At 43.5% G+C, this 16,756-nt stretch overlaps 1 protein-coding gene across 4 annotated transcripts in view; it reads left to right on the top strand.

Annotated features, from left to right (window-relative positions):
* Positions 1-15,296, top strand: part of LOC135556158 (phosphatidylinositol 3-kinase regulatory subunit gamma) — a 297,567-nt gene extending 282,271 nt beyond the window's left edge. For 3 of the 4 annotated variants that reach the window (XM_064989134.1, XM_064989131.1, XM_064989132.1), the window contains 8 exons: positions 2,421-2,519; positions 3,260-3,440; positions 3,968-4,093; positions 4,363-4,505; positions 4,775-4,951; positions 5,784-5,858; positions 6,107-6,280; positions 8,732-15,296. In XM_064989134.1, coding sequence (XP_064845206.1) covers positions 2,421-2,519; positions 3,260-3,440; positions 3,968-4,093; positions 4,363-4,505; positions 4,775-4,951; positions 5,784-5,858; positions 6,107-6,280; positions 8,732-8,945 — 1,189 coding nt within the window. In that variant the 3' untranslated portion in view covers positions 8,946-15,296. Of the gene's footprint in view, positions 1-2,420; positions 2,520-2,974; positions 2,988-3,259; positions 3,441-3,967; positions 4,094-4,362; positions 4,506-4,774; positions 4,952-5,783; positions 5,859-6,106; positions 6,281-8,731 lie in introns of those variants that run through there. The other variant, XM_064989133.1, reaches the window with a different exon arrangement.
* Positions 15,297-16,756: the final 1,460 nt, after the last annotated feature.

Below are 16,756 nucleotides of genomic sequence, written 5' to 3'. Positions count from 1 at the left end.
AACAAGGACATTTCTAAGTGACCCCAAACTTTTGAACAATAGTGTACACCATTAATGTTGGAATTTTACATATCCTTAGGTTGGAGTCTTTCAAACTCGTTTTTCAACCACTCCACACATTTCTTGTTAACAAAATATAGTTTTGGCATGTCGGTTAGGACTATATCAAAAGAAATCAGCCAAGACCTCAGAAAAAAATTGTAGACCTCCACAAGTCTGGTTCATCCTTGGCAGCAATTTTCAAAACACCTGAAGGTACCACGTTCATCTGTACAACCAATAGTATGCAAGTATAAACGCCATGGGACCATGCAGCCGTCTTACCGCTCAGGAAGGAGATGCGTTCTGTCTCCTAAGAGATGAACGTACTTTGGTGCAAAAAGTGCAAATCAATCCCAGAACAACAGCAAACGACCTCGTGAAGATGCTGTAGGAAAAAGGTGCAAAAGTATCTATATCCACAGTAAAACGAGTCCTATATCAACATAACCTCAAAGGCCGCTCAGTAAGGGAGAAGCCACTGCTCCAAAACCGCCATAAAAAAACAGACTACGGTTTAGAACTACACATGGGGAGAAAGATCGTACTTTTTGGAGAAATGTCCTCTGGTCTGATGAAACAAAAATAGAACTGTTTGGCCATAATGACCATCATTATGTTTGGAGGGAAAAGGGGGAGGCTTGCAAGCCGAAGAACATCATCCCAACCGTGAAGCACGGGGTTGGCAGAATCATGTTGTGGGGGTGCTTTGCTGCAGGAGGGACTGGTGCACTTCACAAAATAGATGGCGTCATGAGGAAGGGAAATTATGTGGATATATTGAAGCAACACCTCAAGACATCAGTCAGGAAGTTAAAGCATGGTCGCAAATGGGTCTTCTAAGTGGACAATGACCCCAAGCATACTTCCAAAGTTGTGGCAAAATGGCATAAGGACAACAAAGTCAAGGTATTGGAGTGGCCATCACAAAGCCCTGACCTCTATCCTATAGAACATTTGTGGGCAGAACTGAAAAAGCATGTGCAAGCATGGGAGGCCTGCAAACCTGAGTCAGTTACACCAGCTCTGTCAGGAGGAATGGGCCAAAATTCACCCAACTTATTGTGGGAAGCTTGTGGATGGCTACCTGAAGCATTTGACCCAAGTTAAACAATTTGAAGGCAATTCTACCAAATACTAATTGAGTGTATGTCAACTTCTGACCCACTGGGAATGTGATGAAAGAAATAAAAGCAGAGATAAATAGTTTTCTCTACTATTATTCTGACATTTCACATTCATAAAATAAAGTGGTGATCCTAACTGACCTAAGACAGGAAATGTTTACTAGTATTGAATGTCAGGAATTGTGAAAAGCTGAGTTTAAATGTATTTGGCCAAGGTGTATGTAAACTTCCGGCTTCAACTTTATATATGATTTTTAAAGAAAAGCTGGTTAATTTGCATGGCCCAATCTAGTCGTCAGTCAGTGTCTCTCTGGCTAGTTTGGGTTGTGTTTCATGCTCTTATTACTCAAATTATTTAATGGCCGCACTGTTTACAATGCATTACACACAAACACACACACACACACACACACTCAAACACACAAAACCGAAAGTTACCAAGGGTGCATAGTTAGGAGAGGGTTTAGGGAATTTGGCAGTAAATGACCCCCCCCCTCTTCATCTAAGCCTGGGGCAGCAGTGTTCGAGCAACGCTGTGTCATGTCAAATAAACTCCACACACTGCCCCACATCCCCTTTACACACACACACACACACAGGGCCCCAGCTGCTCCGGCAGGCTGAAGTTAACTCCCATCGTCCAAGAGACGGCCATGGAGATGTCAGCTGACTGGAGGTGGGAGGCTGATTTCTCAGCATGACAAGGCTTACTGCCCACACTGGCCCAGACATACAGACCGATAGGCAGACAGACAGACGGAGGGAGGGAGGGATGGAGGGTGAGGAGAGGGGATGGAGGGTGAGCAATCTGCTCTGCAGACAGACAGGAAAGCCCCTAAAGCCTGTCTGGGATACAGACTGGAGCCATTTAGGATATGTGTGTGTGTGTGTGTGTGTGTCGTTTTAAGGTAAACCATCCCAACATGTCTCCACTGTCCATACGGTTTCAGCTGAGAGGTGGGACACAGGCCTCTGCCTGCAGCCAGTTCGCGCACACACACACACACACACACACACACAACAATGTGTGCCAGTCTCTCCTGTCTCAAGGACACCAATGTGTTGAGGAAGTGAGGGAGGGACGGAGGGTAAAGTGTATATTCACTGCCATAACTACTGGAAAAGTTGAGCCTTTCTTGTAAATGTCATCTGGCCACTGCCTCAGATGTGTAACCTCTCTCTCTCCCCCCCTCTTCCCTCTGTCCATCCCCTTATCTTCCCCCTCTCCATTCCTCTCGCCATCCCTCTCTTCAGGGAAGAGGTGAATGATAAGCTGAGAGACATGCCTGATGGGACCTTCTTGGTTCGGGATGCCTCCACTAAAATGCAGGGCGACTACACACTAACACTGAGGTAGGTTACCACACTACACACTAACACTGAGGTAAGCTACCACACTACACACTAACACTGAGGTAGGCTACCACACTACACACTAACACTGAGGTAGGTTACCACACTACACACTAACAGTGAGGTAGGTTACCACACTACACACTAACACTGAGGTAGGTTACCACACTACACACTAACACTGAGGTAGGTTACCACACTACACACTAACACTGAGGTAGGTTACCACACTACACACTAACACTGAGGTAGGTTACCACCACACTACACACTGACAGTGAGGTAGGTTACCACACTACACATTAACAGTGAGGTAGGTTACCACACCTCACACTAACACTGAGGTAGGTTACCACACTACACACTAACAGTGAGGTAGATTACCACACTACACACTAACACTGAGGTAGGTTACCACACTACACACTAACACTGAGGTAGGTTACCACACTACACACTAACACTGAGGTAGGTTACCACACTACACACTAACAGTGAGGTAGGTTACCACACTACACACTAACAGTGAGGTAGGTTACCACACCTCACACTAACAGTGAGGTAAGGCATCGGACACTTCACTCAAGAGTTTATATATAGAGGACGTTTTTTATGAGGTAGTAGTTGTTCAAGGTATTATTAAAATGTATATTCTTTTAATTAATTTACAGGAGTCCAAATGGTTCTAGAAAGCCCTCTTTCATACATGCATCCTCTCTCTGTCGTTTTCTTCTCTGTAGGAAAGGGGGGAACAACAAGTTGATCAAAATCTACCACCGGGATGGGAAGTATGGTTTCTCCGACCCCCTGACATTTGGTTCTGTGGTGGAGCTGATTAGTCACTACAGACATGAGTCTCTGGCCCAGTACAACACCAAGCTAGACGTCAAACTCATGTACCCCATCTCACGCTATCAGCAGGTAGGCACACCACACACACACTCTTTTTCCACCCTCTTTTTCTTCCCACTGTCCTCATCCTTTACTCTCTTTCTCTTCGGGACCTATCTTCCTCCTCTCCTGTGCATCCCCAGTCAATCTAATGAGTAGTGCTGGGGATTGTTCCCTTCCTTCCCAGGCAAAGTGCCTATACAGCAGGATTCACAGCATGGTGAAATATAACCCTGCCTATTCTTCTCTCTCTCTCTCTCTCTCTCTCTCTCTCTCTCTCTCTCTCTCTCTCTCTCTCTCTCGTGGTTCCCGTGCTCAGCCAGTCATTACTCAAAAGCCTTAGCGTGGAGAATTCAACCCCCCCCTGCACCTAGAGAAAGGCATCATGGGTCATGAATTAATCAGGAAGCCTCCCTCTGTAAGCACAATCAGACAGGCTAATTCCCAACTACTGTTCCTCCTCTCTCTCTCTTCCGCTCGCTCTCTGCACTTCATATCAATGTATCTCCCTCTAATGTGCGCTCTCTCTTCCTTTCATTCTCTTTCTTTCCTCTCAGGATCAGCTGGTGAAAGAGGACAACATTGACGCGGTGGGGAAGAAACTCCAGGAGTACCACAATCAATACCAGGAGAAGAGCAAGGAGTACGACCGGCTTTATGAGGAATACACCAAGACCTCACAGGTACCGTACACAGCACACTATCACTGTTAGCCCGTCATACCACACACACCTACCCTGCACCCGTATCGCCAAACCCAATACAGACCCAGTAGCTAGCTGACACCAACTATGTTCTATATTATGACTGTGTAGTCATCGTGTATGACTGTGCCAGGCTGATAAATCGAGACAAATAGACGTAGACTTTATTCATTGGACGATCACACCATTGTCAGGCTGATGAATGGAGGACTCTGATTGCCCCGGTGTCTTTGTTATAACCCTCTCAGGAGATTCAGATGAAGAGGACGGCCATCGAGGCCTTCAACGAGACCATCAAGATCTTCGAGGAGCAGTGTCACACGCAGGAGCGCTACAGCAAAGAGTACATTGAGCGCTTCCGCCGGGAGGGCAACGACAAGGAGATCGAGAGGTATTCAGGGGGCTTTTCTTTTCTTTCTTAATCATGGGCTCAGACCTGCTCCAATTGGAATACACTCTCTTTGTCATCAGGCAAAGTCATGTTTGTGTACATCAGAGAATGTGATGTCTGGATGGACCTTGTTGAACAGAATGTTAGGTTGTGGGGTTGATGGGAATAGTGATGAATAATGATAATAGTAGTGCATTAGTACACATACTGTATGCAGTGTCCTGACCCATCCGCCCCCTCTCACCCTCTGCTCCCTCTCTGTCCTATAGAATCATGATGAACTATGAGAAGCTTAAGTCTCGTCTAGGGGAGATCCACGACAGTAAGATTCGTCTGGAGCAGGACCTGAAGACCCAGGCGCTGGACAACCGAGAGACGGACAAGAAGATGAACAGCCTCAAACCTGACCTCATCCAGCTCCGCAAGATCAGGGACCAGTACCTTGTGTAAGTAGTAACCCATACAGGAAAGGGTTAAGATGCAGTTATCGTATAGGACCAGTACCTTGTGTAAGTAGTAACCCATGCAGGAAAGGGTTAACAGAGTGACACCAGTGTCTTGGGTAAGTAATATATGATGGAGGAAAGAGTTAACCCTGTAGGTGTATAGTAGGGACCTTGTGTAAGTAGTAACCCATACAGGAAAGGGTTAACAGAGTAACACCAGTGTCTTGGGTAAGTAATATATGATGGAGGAAAGAGTTAACCCTGTAGGTGTATAGTAGGGACACATACCTTGTGTAAGTAACCCAGACTGCAAGGAGTTCATACCGGGTTGACTGGAGAACTGCCATATTTGTATTTATTTAACTAGGCAAGTCAGTTAAGAACTAATTATTATTTACAATGACAGCCTAGGAACAGTGGGTTAACTGCCTTGTTCAGGGGCAGAATGACAGATTTTTACCGTGTCATTTTGGAGATTTGATCTAGCGACCTTTCAGTTACTGGCTACCTGCCGAACCACTAAGCTACACTAGGCTGTATAACAAGTTTGTGTATCATCTGAGCTAAAGGCAGGCTCTTTATAGGGAAGTCCCTGGGCTGCCTGGGGAGAATAGCATTACCAGGTCTGCCGCGTTTCTATACACAGATTCATTCAGAAGGGTTGTGTGAGTGCTATTAATTCAATACCTTTTGTTGTCTGTCCTGTTCAATGGAGGAACGATGCACATAATGAAAGAAGGGCTTTAACTTTATTTAATTTTCTCTCTCTCTTTCTTTCTTTCTTTCTTTCTTTCTTTCTTTCTTTCTTTCTTTCTTTCTTTCTTCACCCCAGCTGGCTCAATCACAAAGGAGTGCGACAGAAACGAATTAACGACTGGCTGGGGATCAAGAACGAGAACACAGATGAGTAAGTGTTCAGAGCACGGCCTCGCACTGCAAGGCTCACTCTTATCTGTACCATGGACATCTTGGAGCAATAGACTTCACATTGGCTCATTCACTATAGTCTTTTCACTATACTCATGTTTGAGGGATATAGATTTGAGCAAAATCGTCCTCATTTGATATGTTGGCTCCACCATATATTAATCAATCTGAAATGAATCTCCGCTAGACACTATGCTTATCTCTCTCCCCTGTCTCCTGTGTGTGTAGAGGGTACTTTGTGAGTACGGAGGAAGATGAAAACCTGCCCCACTATGATGAGAAGAGCTGGTTTGTAGGAGACCTGAATAGAACCCAGTCTGAAGACCTTCTACTAGGCAAACCTGACGGAGCCTTCCTCATCAGGGAGAGCAGCAAGAAGGGCTGCTACGCATGCTCCGTAGTGTAAGTACTCAAGTATATTCTATCAATAAGATAAGCCTGCTCCGTAGTGTAAGTACTCAAGTATATTCTATCAATAAGATAAGCCTGCTCCGTAGTGTAAGTACTCAAGTATATTCTGTCAATAAGATAAGCCTGCTCCGTAGTGTAAGTACTCAAGTATATTCTGTCAATAAGATAAGCCTGCTCCGTTGTGTAAGTACTCAAGTATATTCTATCAATAAGATAAGCCTGCTCCGTTGTGTAAGTACTCAAGTATATTCTATCAATAAGATAAGCCTGCTCCGTTGTGTAAGTACTCAAGTATATTCTATCAATAAGATAAGCCTGCTCCGTTGTGTAAGTACTCAAGTATATTCTATCAATAAGATAAGCCTGCTCCGTAGTGTAAGTACTCAAGTATATTCTGTCAATAAGATAAGCCTGCTCCGTAGTGTCAGTCTCTCAATATGTACTACTGATTATGATATGCCATGGTAAGTTTGGCTAAATTGTGGTAGTTCAATAATCCTCTGTGAGTGTGTCAAAAACTGCTCTTATACAGTGCCATTGGAAAATATTCAGATCCCTTCCCCTTTTCCACATTTTTTTTTACGTTAGAGACTTATTCTAAAATGGATTAAATACAAAAATACCCCATAATGACAAATCAAACAAAACCGAAATATGACTTTTACAGTGATATATGACTTTGGCAGTGATTACAGCCATGAGTCTTCTTGAGGAGTTTCTCCCATTCTTCTCTGCAGATTGTCTCAAGCTCTGTCAGGTTGAACGGGGAGTGTTGCTGCACAGCTATTTTCAGGTCTCTCCAGAGATATTAGATCGGGTTCAAGTCTAGGCTCTGGCTGGGTCACTCAAGGACAGTCAGAGACTAGTCCCGAAGCCACTTCTTGGCTGTGTGCTTAGGGTCGTTGTCCTATTGGAAGGTGACCTTTGTCAGACTGATGTCCTGAGAGCTCTGGAGCAGGTTTTCATTAAGGATCACTCTGTACTTTGCTCCGTTCATCTTTCTCTCGATCCTGACTAGTCTGCCAGTCCCTGCCGCTGAAAAACATCCACACAGCATGATGCTGCCACCACCATTCTTCACGGTAGGGATGGTGCCAGGTTTCCTCCAGACGTGATGCTTGGCATTCAGGCCCAAGAGTTCAATCTTGATTTCATCAGACCAGAGAATCGTGTTTCTCATGGTCTGAGTGTCCTTTAGATGCCCTTTGGCAAACTCCAAGCGGGCTGTCATGTGTCTTTTACTTCAATCTGGCCACTCTACCATAAAGGCCTGATTGGTGGAGCGCTGCAGAGATGGTTATCCTTCTGGAAGTTTCTCCCATCTCCACAGAGGAACTTTAGAGCTATGTCAGAGTGACCATCGGGTTCTAGGTCACCTCCTTGACCAAGGCCCTTCTCCCCAGATTATAAGGGCATAAGGCAAGACCCAAATACAGACACAGGCGGCAGATAGTTGAGCTCCGATATCTATTATACCAAAAAGGGGTAGGCAAAAGGCAGGTCAGGGACAGGCCAGAGTTCATAAACCAGTCCAAACAGTACCAGGCGAAAGGCAGGCTCGAGGTCAGGACAGGCAGAGGTTTAGTGAACAGGTCCAAGTCCAAACAGTACAAGGGGACAGGCAGGCTAGAGGTCTGAACAGGCAGAGTGGTCAGGCAGGCGGATTCGGCATCAGGACAGGCAAGGTTCAAAACTAGGAGGGCTAGGAAAAGACAGAGACTGGGAAAAATAGGAGCTAGGCTGGTTGGCTTGGCAAAACAAGACGAACTGCGACAGAGAGACAGGAAACACAGGGATAAATAGAACCGGGGACTAATGTGGAAAACAGGAGACACCTGTGGAGACACAAATACAGGTGAAACCGATCAAGGCGTGACACAGTTTGGCCGGGAGGGCAGCTCTTGGAAGATTCTTGGTGGTTCCAAACTTCTTCCATTTAAGAATGATGGAGGACACTGTGTTCTTGGGGTCCTTCAATGCTGCAGACATTTTTGGTACCCTTCCCCAGATCTGTGCCTCGGCACAATCCTGTCTCAGAGCTCTACGGACAATTCCTTTGACCTCATTGGCATGGTTTTTGCTCTGACATGCACGTCATCTTTGGGACCTTATATAGACAGGTGTGTGCCTTTCCAAATCATGTCCAATCAATTGAATGTACCACAGGTGGACTCCAATCAAGTTGGAGAAACATCTCAAGGATGAAACAAAATCAATTTTGAGTTCCATAGCAGAGTCTGAATACTTCAATAACTAAGTTATTTTTGTTATTTGTTTTATATAAAATCTACAAACATTTCTAAAAACCTGTTTTTGCTTAGTAATTATGTGGTATTGTGTAAATTAATGAGGAAAACAATTTCAATCCATTTCAGAATAAGGCTGTAACGTAACTTGTGTGTTTTGGCTCGTATTAACACCTCCTATCCTCTCTGTCTACAGTGTGGAGGGCGAGGTTAAGCACTGTGTGATTTACAGCACGCAGAGGGGCTACGGCTTCGCTGAGCCTTACAACCTGTACAGCTCTCTGAAAGACCTGGTCCTGCACTACCACCAGACCTCCCTTGTCCAGCACAACGACTCGCTCAATGTGCGCCTGGCCTACCCTGTCTACGCACAGATGCCCTCATCCTCCGGCCCTGCCCCACGGAGATGAGCACCCCCCCCCACCCAGCCCCAGGATGGATGAGGGGACAGGGGGTGGGGGGGTAACTATTACCCAGAACCTGAGAAAATACCTGAGATGGGGGGAAAAGTCGGAAACACTTGCTGCGACACACACGTCAGCCACCTTGGAGTTATATATATTTTTACTAAACAATTGGAGGGCATTCTTTCTAAAGACTGCTTGATTTGCACAAGGACGTTTTAAATGTTTGTGAATGTGAAAAAAACTGAAGGAAAAGAGAAGAGCCGAGTTTTAGGTGACCCTGCTGCAACCTAAACTCCAGCCAGGGCTCTTTTACAGATTTAACGACAACATGAAGACGCTCAATTTCAAGGCTTTGTTTCCTGTCGTCCGTCTGTCGCCCCAATTTATTTTATTTTTTTTCCTTTTTCTCTTCTGGTTTTGTTCTCCTTCTTTTTTTATTTGGACAATTTATTTTGTTCACCGCTTGTTTGCTAAATGCAAGAGATGATGATTATAATGATGTCGAGTGTATGTTCTCTGTCCCTTTCCGAATCAGAAGCAAAAATAATGTAGCAAAACAGACAAAAGACGCTTGTTCAGTGTCCCTCCATATAGACTGCTGCTGAAGCGTTGGGGGGGAGGGTGAAGGGAAGGGAGAATCGAAGGGAGGGAAGAGTCGAGAGGGGTCACAAGCGAGAGGAAAATGTTTTGTAGTCTTAAAAGTAGGAAAAAAGGTTGATTTTATACTAACCGTAGATGGAGAGTGAGTTTGTTTTCTTGATGGCTGGATCATATTTCCTTCGACACATTGTAAGTCATGGTAAAGTCATGACTTAGTCATGTAAGTCATGTCGTTATAGTCACCTACAGAGACCAAAGTTGGCTTGGGCAGAAACAAGTCCGTTGTGTTTTTATTAGTCTGTATGAATGGAGAAGATTGAAAAAGAGTAGTTGCTTTGTTTAATACCACACACAAAACAGAGTTTGGGCCCAGTGCTCGTGCACTATAAGCTCTGAGGGGATGGTACGCACAGACAGAGACGGTCGGTAGGTTTGACCGTCTAGACGCCGGTCACGGGTCGGGGTAGAAGCACTTATCTAAGAGGAGAGCCCAGCCAAGGCGGCACCGTACGGTTTGACACCAAATCCCAAAACTAAGGAGAAACAAACGACCTTAGAACCTGAAACATGTTTGTTTTAAACAAAATATTATTTGTAGTATATGCTAATGTCTGTTTAAAACAAATGGGGACTTTATGTATCGGTTATGGAACCTTTGAGATAATAGGCTTTGAACTGTTTTAGTGTACACGAAGCAGGTAGGGAGGGGGGAGTTTCAAGTTGAAGACAAATGCTTTTGATGATGATAAAAACTTGAAGAAAGTGCAATCCAACAATGTATTATGATTATTTAGGTTAGCAGTCACCCGGAGAGCTGAACGAACCCAGCTTCCAGACAGACTCGCAGGAGAGATAATCAAAGTGCACATTGAAGCTTTTGAAGATATATTTCTTTTCTTTTATTTCCTTTTTTTGTTCTGTTTTTGTTTGTGTTTCACTCAAACTTCTTACCCGGTGCTTGACTTTAAGACCAGTTGAAACATTTCTGTTGAAAATAAAATATTATAACATCGCACAATAAATATTGACAAAATGACAAACAACCACAATGTGCAATTTTCCAGTCTATTCGGTCACCTCTACTCCCTGATATGAAACTCTCTATTCTGATTGGCTGTTGTTTGGATACTGTGTTACCATTGGCTCTCCTTGCTGCCTATCTAACCAGCAGCCCCTGAGACAGACAATGGACCAGTGATGTCAAATATGGTGGATAAATGAAGATAGTTCACTCAGGCCATTTACCATTGAAAATAAATTTACAATTTCTGGTCTACTTAACTGGGTGTTTCCATAGACACCAATAGACACCAGTCCTGTCTACTTAGTTCATTTTCTTTCATTGAACCAGAAAAAAAAACAGTGAGTGGGTTATTTCACTTCCTCATCCATCTCCGAGTGTCCCTGGGGTCCTGTCTCTCCCAGACAGTTGTCCCCTCCCTGCCTGTTAATCTTAGGCCATATTTAAGGCCTTGTTGACAGGAGAGGGTAGCGCTGCAGCAGAGGGGTGATTTAGTGACCCTGGAGTAGAACAAACACAGTGGTTTTTAATCGAGCCCCCATCAAATTCGCACCTTACTGGACAAATGTTTTGGCTCAATTGGGGGTAAAGACACCACTCCAGTGAGGTTGACTACCAAAATTGATCTAACAGATTCAGAGCTACACATAAAAAAAAATGGATTCAAATAAGCAACCCTCTTGTCACACTTTGAAAAAGAGAGTTGTATATCGTCTGGAGTCTTCACTAAACTACCAGTGGAAATCAGTGAAGTGTATGGGGTCACACCAGTAAGAACCAGTGCACAGTGTGTGTGAGAAGGAAAGTTGAGGCCATGTTATCTAGCCATGCGGTGGTGGTGAATTGGAATCACAATGGTGAATGAATGAGTGAATGATACAGTCTTGGTAAAAGCCAGCCCCCCCCCCCTGAGTATCTATCTCCCCTGTATCTCCTCCACAACGACACCATACGCTTCTGCGAATCATAACATGCACTTCCACCTCTTGGAGTAGTGCACTAAGATAAGCCAGATGAGGCAGTGTGGGGGGGGGGGGGTCACTAGGTCACAGTCAGTGCTGAAAGCCCTTGATAAAGAACACATGCAAGGGAGGAGGAGGGAGAAGGTGTGACACTCCCTCTCAAGACTAGAGGAGAGATGGGTTCTCCCTTTTTCAGTCTCTCCCTGGTCTGTATGTTCTGATGTGCCTAGTAACAGCTGTTAGGGTTACGGTGAGGTTCAGCTCTTCTGTATGGAGTGTAGTGGGGTGTGATATGGTGTACTGGGGAGGGAAGGGGGTTAGAGGTCATGTTGAATGTAAAACTGGATCAGGCTGTTCTGATAGATGGACGTTTGTTTGTGTCTCCTCATCCCTGTTTTCTTTGGCAAGGACCCTCATGCAGGATGCTAGCATACCCTTTTGCTACAACAGTTTCATAACAAAACCCACTTTAATCTCTGGACGGGTAAAAACCAGGTTTAACAACACCCAGACAGTAAGCTAGACCTTTTGTCATGAATTATAATGGTGTCTACCTGGTTCGAATCGTGTCTATCCACCTCAGTGGCCCTGCTCTGTTAGGTTTGTCCACTGAGGTAGCTCAAGAGCCTGTCTATCTTCACTTCAGTCTCCTCTCCTTCCTTATCCTCCACCATGGTTTGAAGGTTGTTATTTTGTTGACTTTTAGTTCTTCTTTTTTTTTTTTTACTAGGAGCCCTATAGGGCCCTAACTATATTACTTGAACTATTGCATTGCTCACTGTTGAATGTCTTTATATAGAAATATACATATATTAAATAAAATATCTGTTTTGTTGTTCTATAGTAGTGAGCGGGACTGGGTTGACTTTTAAATATATATAATTATAACATGTTTATGTCACAGAACAGAAATACAAGTAGGCTTCTTTGCAAGGAGGGAAAGATGTGCTTTCTCAGAAATATACTAAGATTACGTTTGTTGATGAGGGGGGGGGGGCTTGTCTGATATCGCAAACATCACTCTTCAGAGAAATGGCGCCGCATTTCCTATATAGTGCTTGGGAATCGCGTGCCATTTCAGACGCAGACACGGTGTGACTCTGTCTCATCTTCAGTTGTTATTCTCCACTGTGAGACAAAGCATTTCCTTTACTAATCTATGATGCTGAAAGAACACATACTATTTTTGTTTGTGATTTAGTTGTTCCTTTACTCCCCCCCCCCACACCACACACACACACACACACACACACACACACACACACACACACACACACACACACACACACACACACACACACACACACCCCCTGGCATTGAGACCAAAGATTTCAGTTGACTTTATTTTTAGCCTTTAGATGTTGATAGTTTGAAAGGGATGTTTGTTTCCATGTTACATGTCATTTCCATTGCCTTGTTTCCAGAAGAACTCAGAAGTTAATATGGTACCGTAGCTAGAGGTAATCAGAGTGAGTGAATATGGGTAGCCTTGTGGTTTGTGTTGGACTAGTAACCGGAAGGTTGCTTAACTGACTTGCCTAGTTGAGTAAAGGTCAAATAAATGTCCCATACAGTTAGCTAGAATCCCCTGTTAGTGATAATGATGTTGCTAATTAGCAATAAAAGTCAATAGTAATGCATTATTGGGGATAGATGTTCCTTGGTGATATTTGAGGTATTCAATCTATACCAAAGAACAGTTGGATGTCCTTACCAAGCAGTGTGGTTAAGGAGGATATTTTGCCACACCTCTGTCTTTTGTCTATTCAAATTCGACTGATAGTTTTCACCGCTCTGAAAGTGTTGAGAGATAGAAGGCAGATTTATTCCTATGTCAGGGTTTAATTTGAATGATTTAGCAAGTCTCTGCACCCATGATGTGAGTGGCTTTATTGGTCTACAATATGTGTGCCGTTGGTGTGATTCTTCTTTTAGTTTAGTTTGTGAAAGACCTCTTATTTCAACAAAAACACTCCCTGTGTCTGTCTCCTTGTTTTCTCACAACACAGTCATATATTTGCACACGTTGATCCAGTCGGACGTACGGTTGCTCTTTCTCCCTCTCAGCTTTGAAAGTGAATAAGACAAATACACTTTAATTTCCCCTTGTGTCTAGTGGTTTGTCTTACAACGAGAAGAAGTGATTGTCGTTCTTCTGCGGGACAGAAAGCAAGTTTCCCTTAAGTTCTTTCACTCCAGAATGCATGCAATATCCCTTTCCTTTTCTGTCAAGGGTCAGGGGTCAGGGACAGAGGAGTAATGCGTGAGAGAGATGTTCTGTCTGAGATTTAGTGTTTATTAAAGAACAGCACCTTTGTGTTTCTGTAGAACCACTGTCAGTGGGATATTACTTGGGACAAGATGTGCTGCACATACTACCAAGACATTTCGAAGAGGTTAGGACGAACCAAAATATCTATTCCCCAAGTTTACTTTTTGACTGTTTTAATAGTTTTCTGTGTGAAAACAAAACTCTTACGTTGGAGTACAGGTACAGGACAACGCAGGCGTAGGTTTCCTATAGCACCACAAGACTGTTATATAGCTATAATGTCTGTTGTTCTTCTTCTTCTTTCCCCTCAAGCAGTTCTGCAGAGTTTCATTTGCAGCATGCAGCCAGTGGGGTTTGAATATGTTGTGATTCTCACCAGGAGTCGTGTGTGTTCTTAGCACTGCTATCTGATCACAATACCCAGCACAGCTTCAAGGAGTACAGCTTCTTATTAAAAAAGATTTAGAAAGAAAAAGAGAAAAAAATGTGTGTATCACACTGTCCCCTATCCTTCTTTTGACATACGTACAGATCCAGCATGCATCTTTGGTACTCGTGACTGTTGTTTTAGTGTAAAAAAAAAAAAAAAAGTTTAAAAAAAGAGATGTTTTAAAGAAAAACGGTTCTTTGACTGTTCATGGTGTATTCCGATCTGATTTGAATCCAGCTAACTAAACAAGTCACTGCTTCCAGCCGAACCAAGTTACAGTCCTATTATTGTCCGTTTATAGCGTCATAAGTATGTAATACTGAGAAAGATGAATGTCACAGCAATAGAAAACGTGTGTTCATTATGGTCTGTTTGGCATGTTGAAACCAACACGTTTCTCCATATCACAATATCTGTCCATGTTTGAGACCGACAATATAATATGCTTTGAATGTTTGACCTGTAAAGCATTTACTGGGTTGCTTACAGTACACAACTTGAAACTCACATAATCAAACAGTTATTCTGATTTCACAGAATGTTCGCAGAATTGTTTTAACACCGGCAGTTTTTGTTATGTAGGCCACTTCTTAGACAAAACACAAGCAATATGACATTGATCTCCTTTTATTTTTCTGTCTGCTTACTTTATTCTGACAATTACTGCGAAGTAAGTACCTACTCACATAGACGTTCTGGTATATAATTGTGTGTTTCTGGAGCGACATTGTGCTGTTGTTGCATGTGGATTGTGATGGTGATGACTTTACCTTGTGCCGCCGGCTATGAGTGGTGCTCTACTCTCCAGAATAAACAAACAGAGACTTCTTTCTCAGTATTACAACGACGACATACATACCGTGCTTTTAGCTTCTATAGGTATTCCCTTCATCAGTTTAAAGTTGTTTTAATAATGCCATGGTACACTACTTCACTTTCTCGTATCTGTTGCAATGGTTTGTGTATGTTGTAAAATCTCCATTTGTTATGAACTCAACTCTTGTACGTTATCAATGGAACTTCACTATATTAATTTCTCTCGCAGAATAAAGAAAATATTTTATTCAAACCTCCTGTTGTCTCTGTGTTGTCTTGTGGGTCAATTAAACAACAAGGCCCGAGGAGGTGTGGCTTACGGCCATTATAGAAGGAAAAGGCGAGGTGCTGGCTAGCGGAGTAGAAATCTTGAAAATTAAAGAGAGCCGCACACTCTAGGAGCTCAGATGCAAAAATGTAATTACCAGCGTTTCGACAGCCACGCTGTCTTCATCAGGGTATAACCAGTTTATAATAGCAAGAAAGCACCTCGGGGGGTTGTGGTATACGGCCAATATACCACGGCCCGGCGTAACGAGGAGTGCCTGGAAACGGCCCTTAGCCGTGGTATATTGGCCATATACCACAAACCCCCCGAGGTGCTTTATTGCTATTATAAACTGTTTACTAACGTAATTAGAGCAGTTAAATATTTGGTCATACCCATGGTATACAGTCTGATATACCACAGATGTCAGCCAATCAGCATTCAGGGCTTGAACCACCCAATTGATTATGGGGAATGAATGGTGACCAGCAGATCAATGTTACATCTTGAAACTCATACTGAGTTTTGGCTTTAGGGATCATTTGCAGGTATTTGAATTTCTGTATCTCGACATGACACCAATAGTGTATAGAGTTGAGCATGCTTAAATCAATGTGGTTGATGAATAAGATATAACCATCTTGCCAAATTCACACCTGTCTAATAGACATTGATAAAAAAATACATTCTGTCACATCCTGATCTGTTTCACATGTCCTGTCTCTACCCCCAACCAGGTGGTTCCCCAACCAGGTGTCTCCCATTTGTCCCCCGTTATATCCTATATATTTATACCTGCGTTTTCTGCTTGTCTTTTGCCAGTTCGTCTGTTTTTATTTTTGTTTAAAACCCATTGAGGTTGAAAACCTATTTTGCGAGGGCGACTTGGCAAGAAGGTAAAATAGGGAAATAGCAGCATGTCCCTAAAATATTACAGAAAAATAGAAAATACACACAAAAGACAAAGTGTCACAAGTTACAGATACAATTGAAGATTAGAAACAACTGCAGTTATCACAAACAGTGTTGTCGATCAGAGTATTAAAAACAAGCAAGGACTTGTCCCGTCAAGTCCTACCAGGGGTTTTTCCCGTTTTCAAGTTTCTATAGTTGCGGTTTTTAAGTCCTCCTGGTTTCAACCATTCTGCCTGCCCTGACCCTGAGATTGCCTGCTGTTCTGTACCTTACTGACACTGCCTTGGATTACTGGCCTCTGCCTGCCCTTGACCTGTCATTTGCCTGCCCCCTGTTTTGTAATAAACATCCGGGATTCGAACTGTCTGCATCTGTGCCTTATCCTGAGTTCTGATAGTACGAACTGGCCATGACTGATCCAGAAGACTCAGACCAGCTCCGCAAAGCCATCTCCTCCCACGGAGCCACCCATTGGAAGACACAAGGAGATTCCAGACCTTGGCGGAACGCCACAACCGTGCTTTTCATAC

Source organism: Oncorhynchus masou, chromosome 15, assembly GCF_036934945.1.
Source record: "Oncorhynchus masou masou isolate Uvic2021 chromosome 15, UVic_Omas_1.1, whole genome shotgun sequence".
Classification (NCBI taxonomy): Eukaryota; Metazoa; Chordata; class Actinopteri; order Salmoniformes; family Salmonidae; genus Oncorhynchus; species Oncorhynchus masou.
This window is presented reverse-complemented; position numbering and strand designations above follow the sequence as displayed.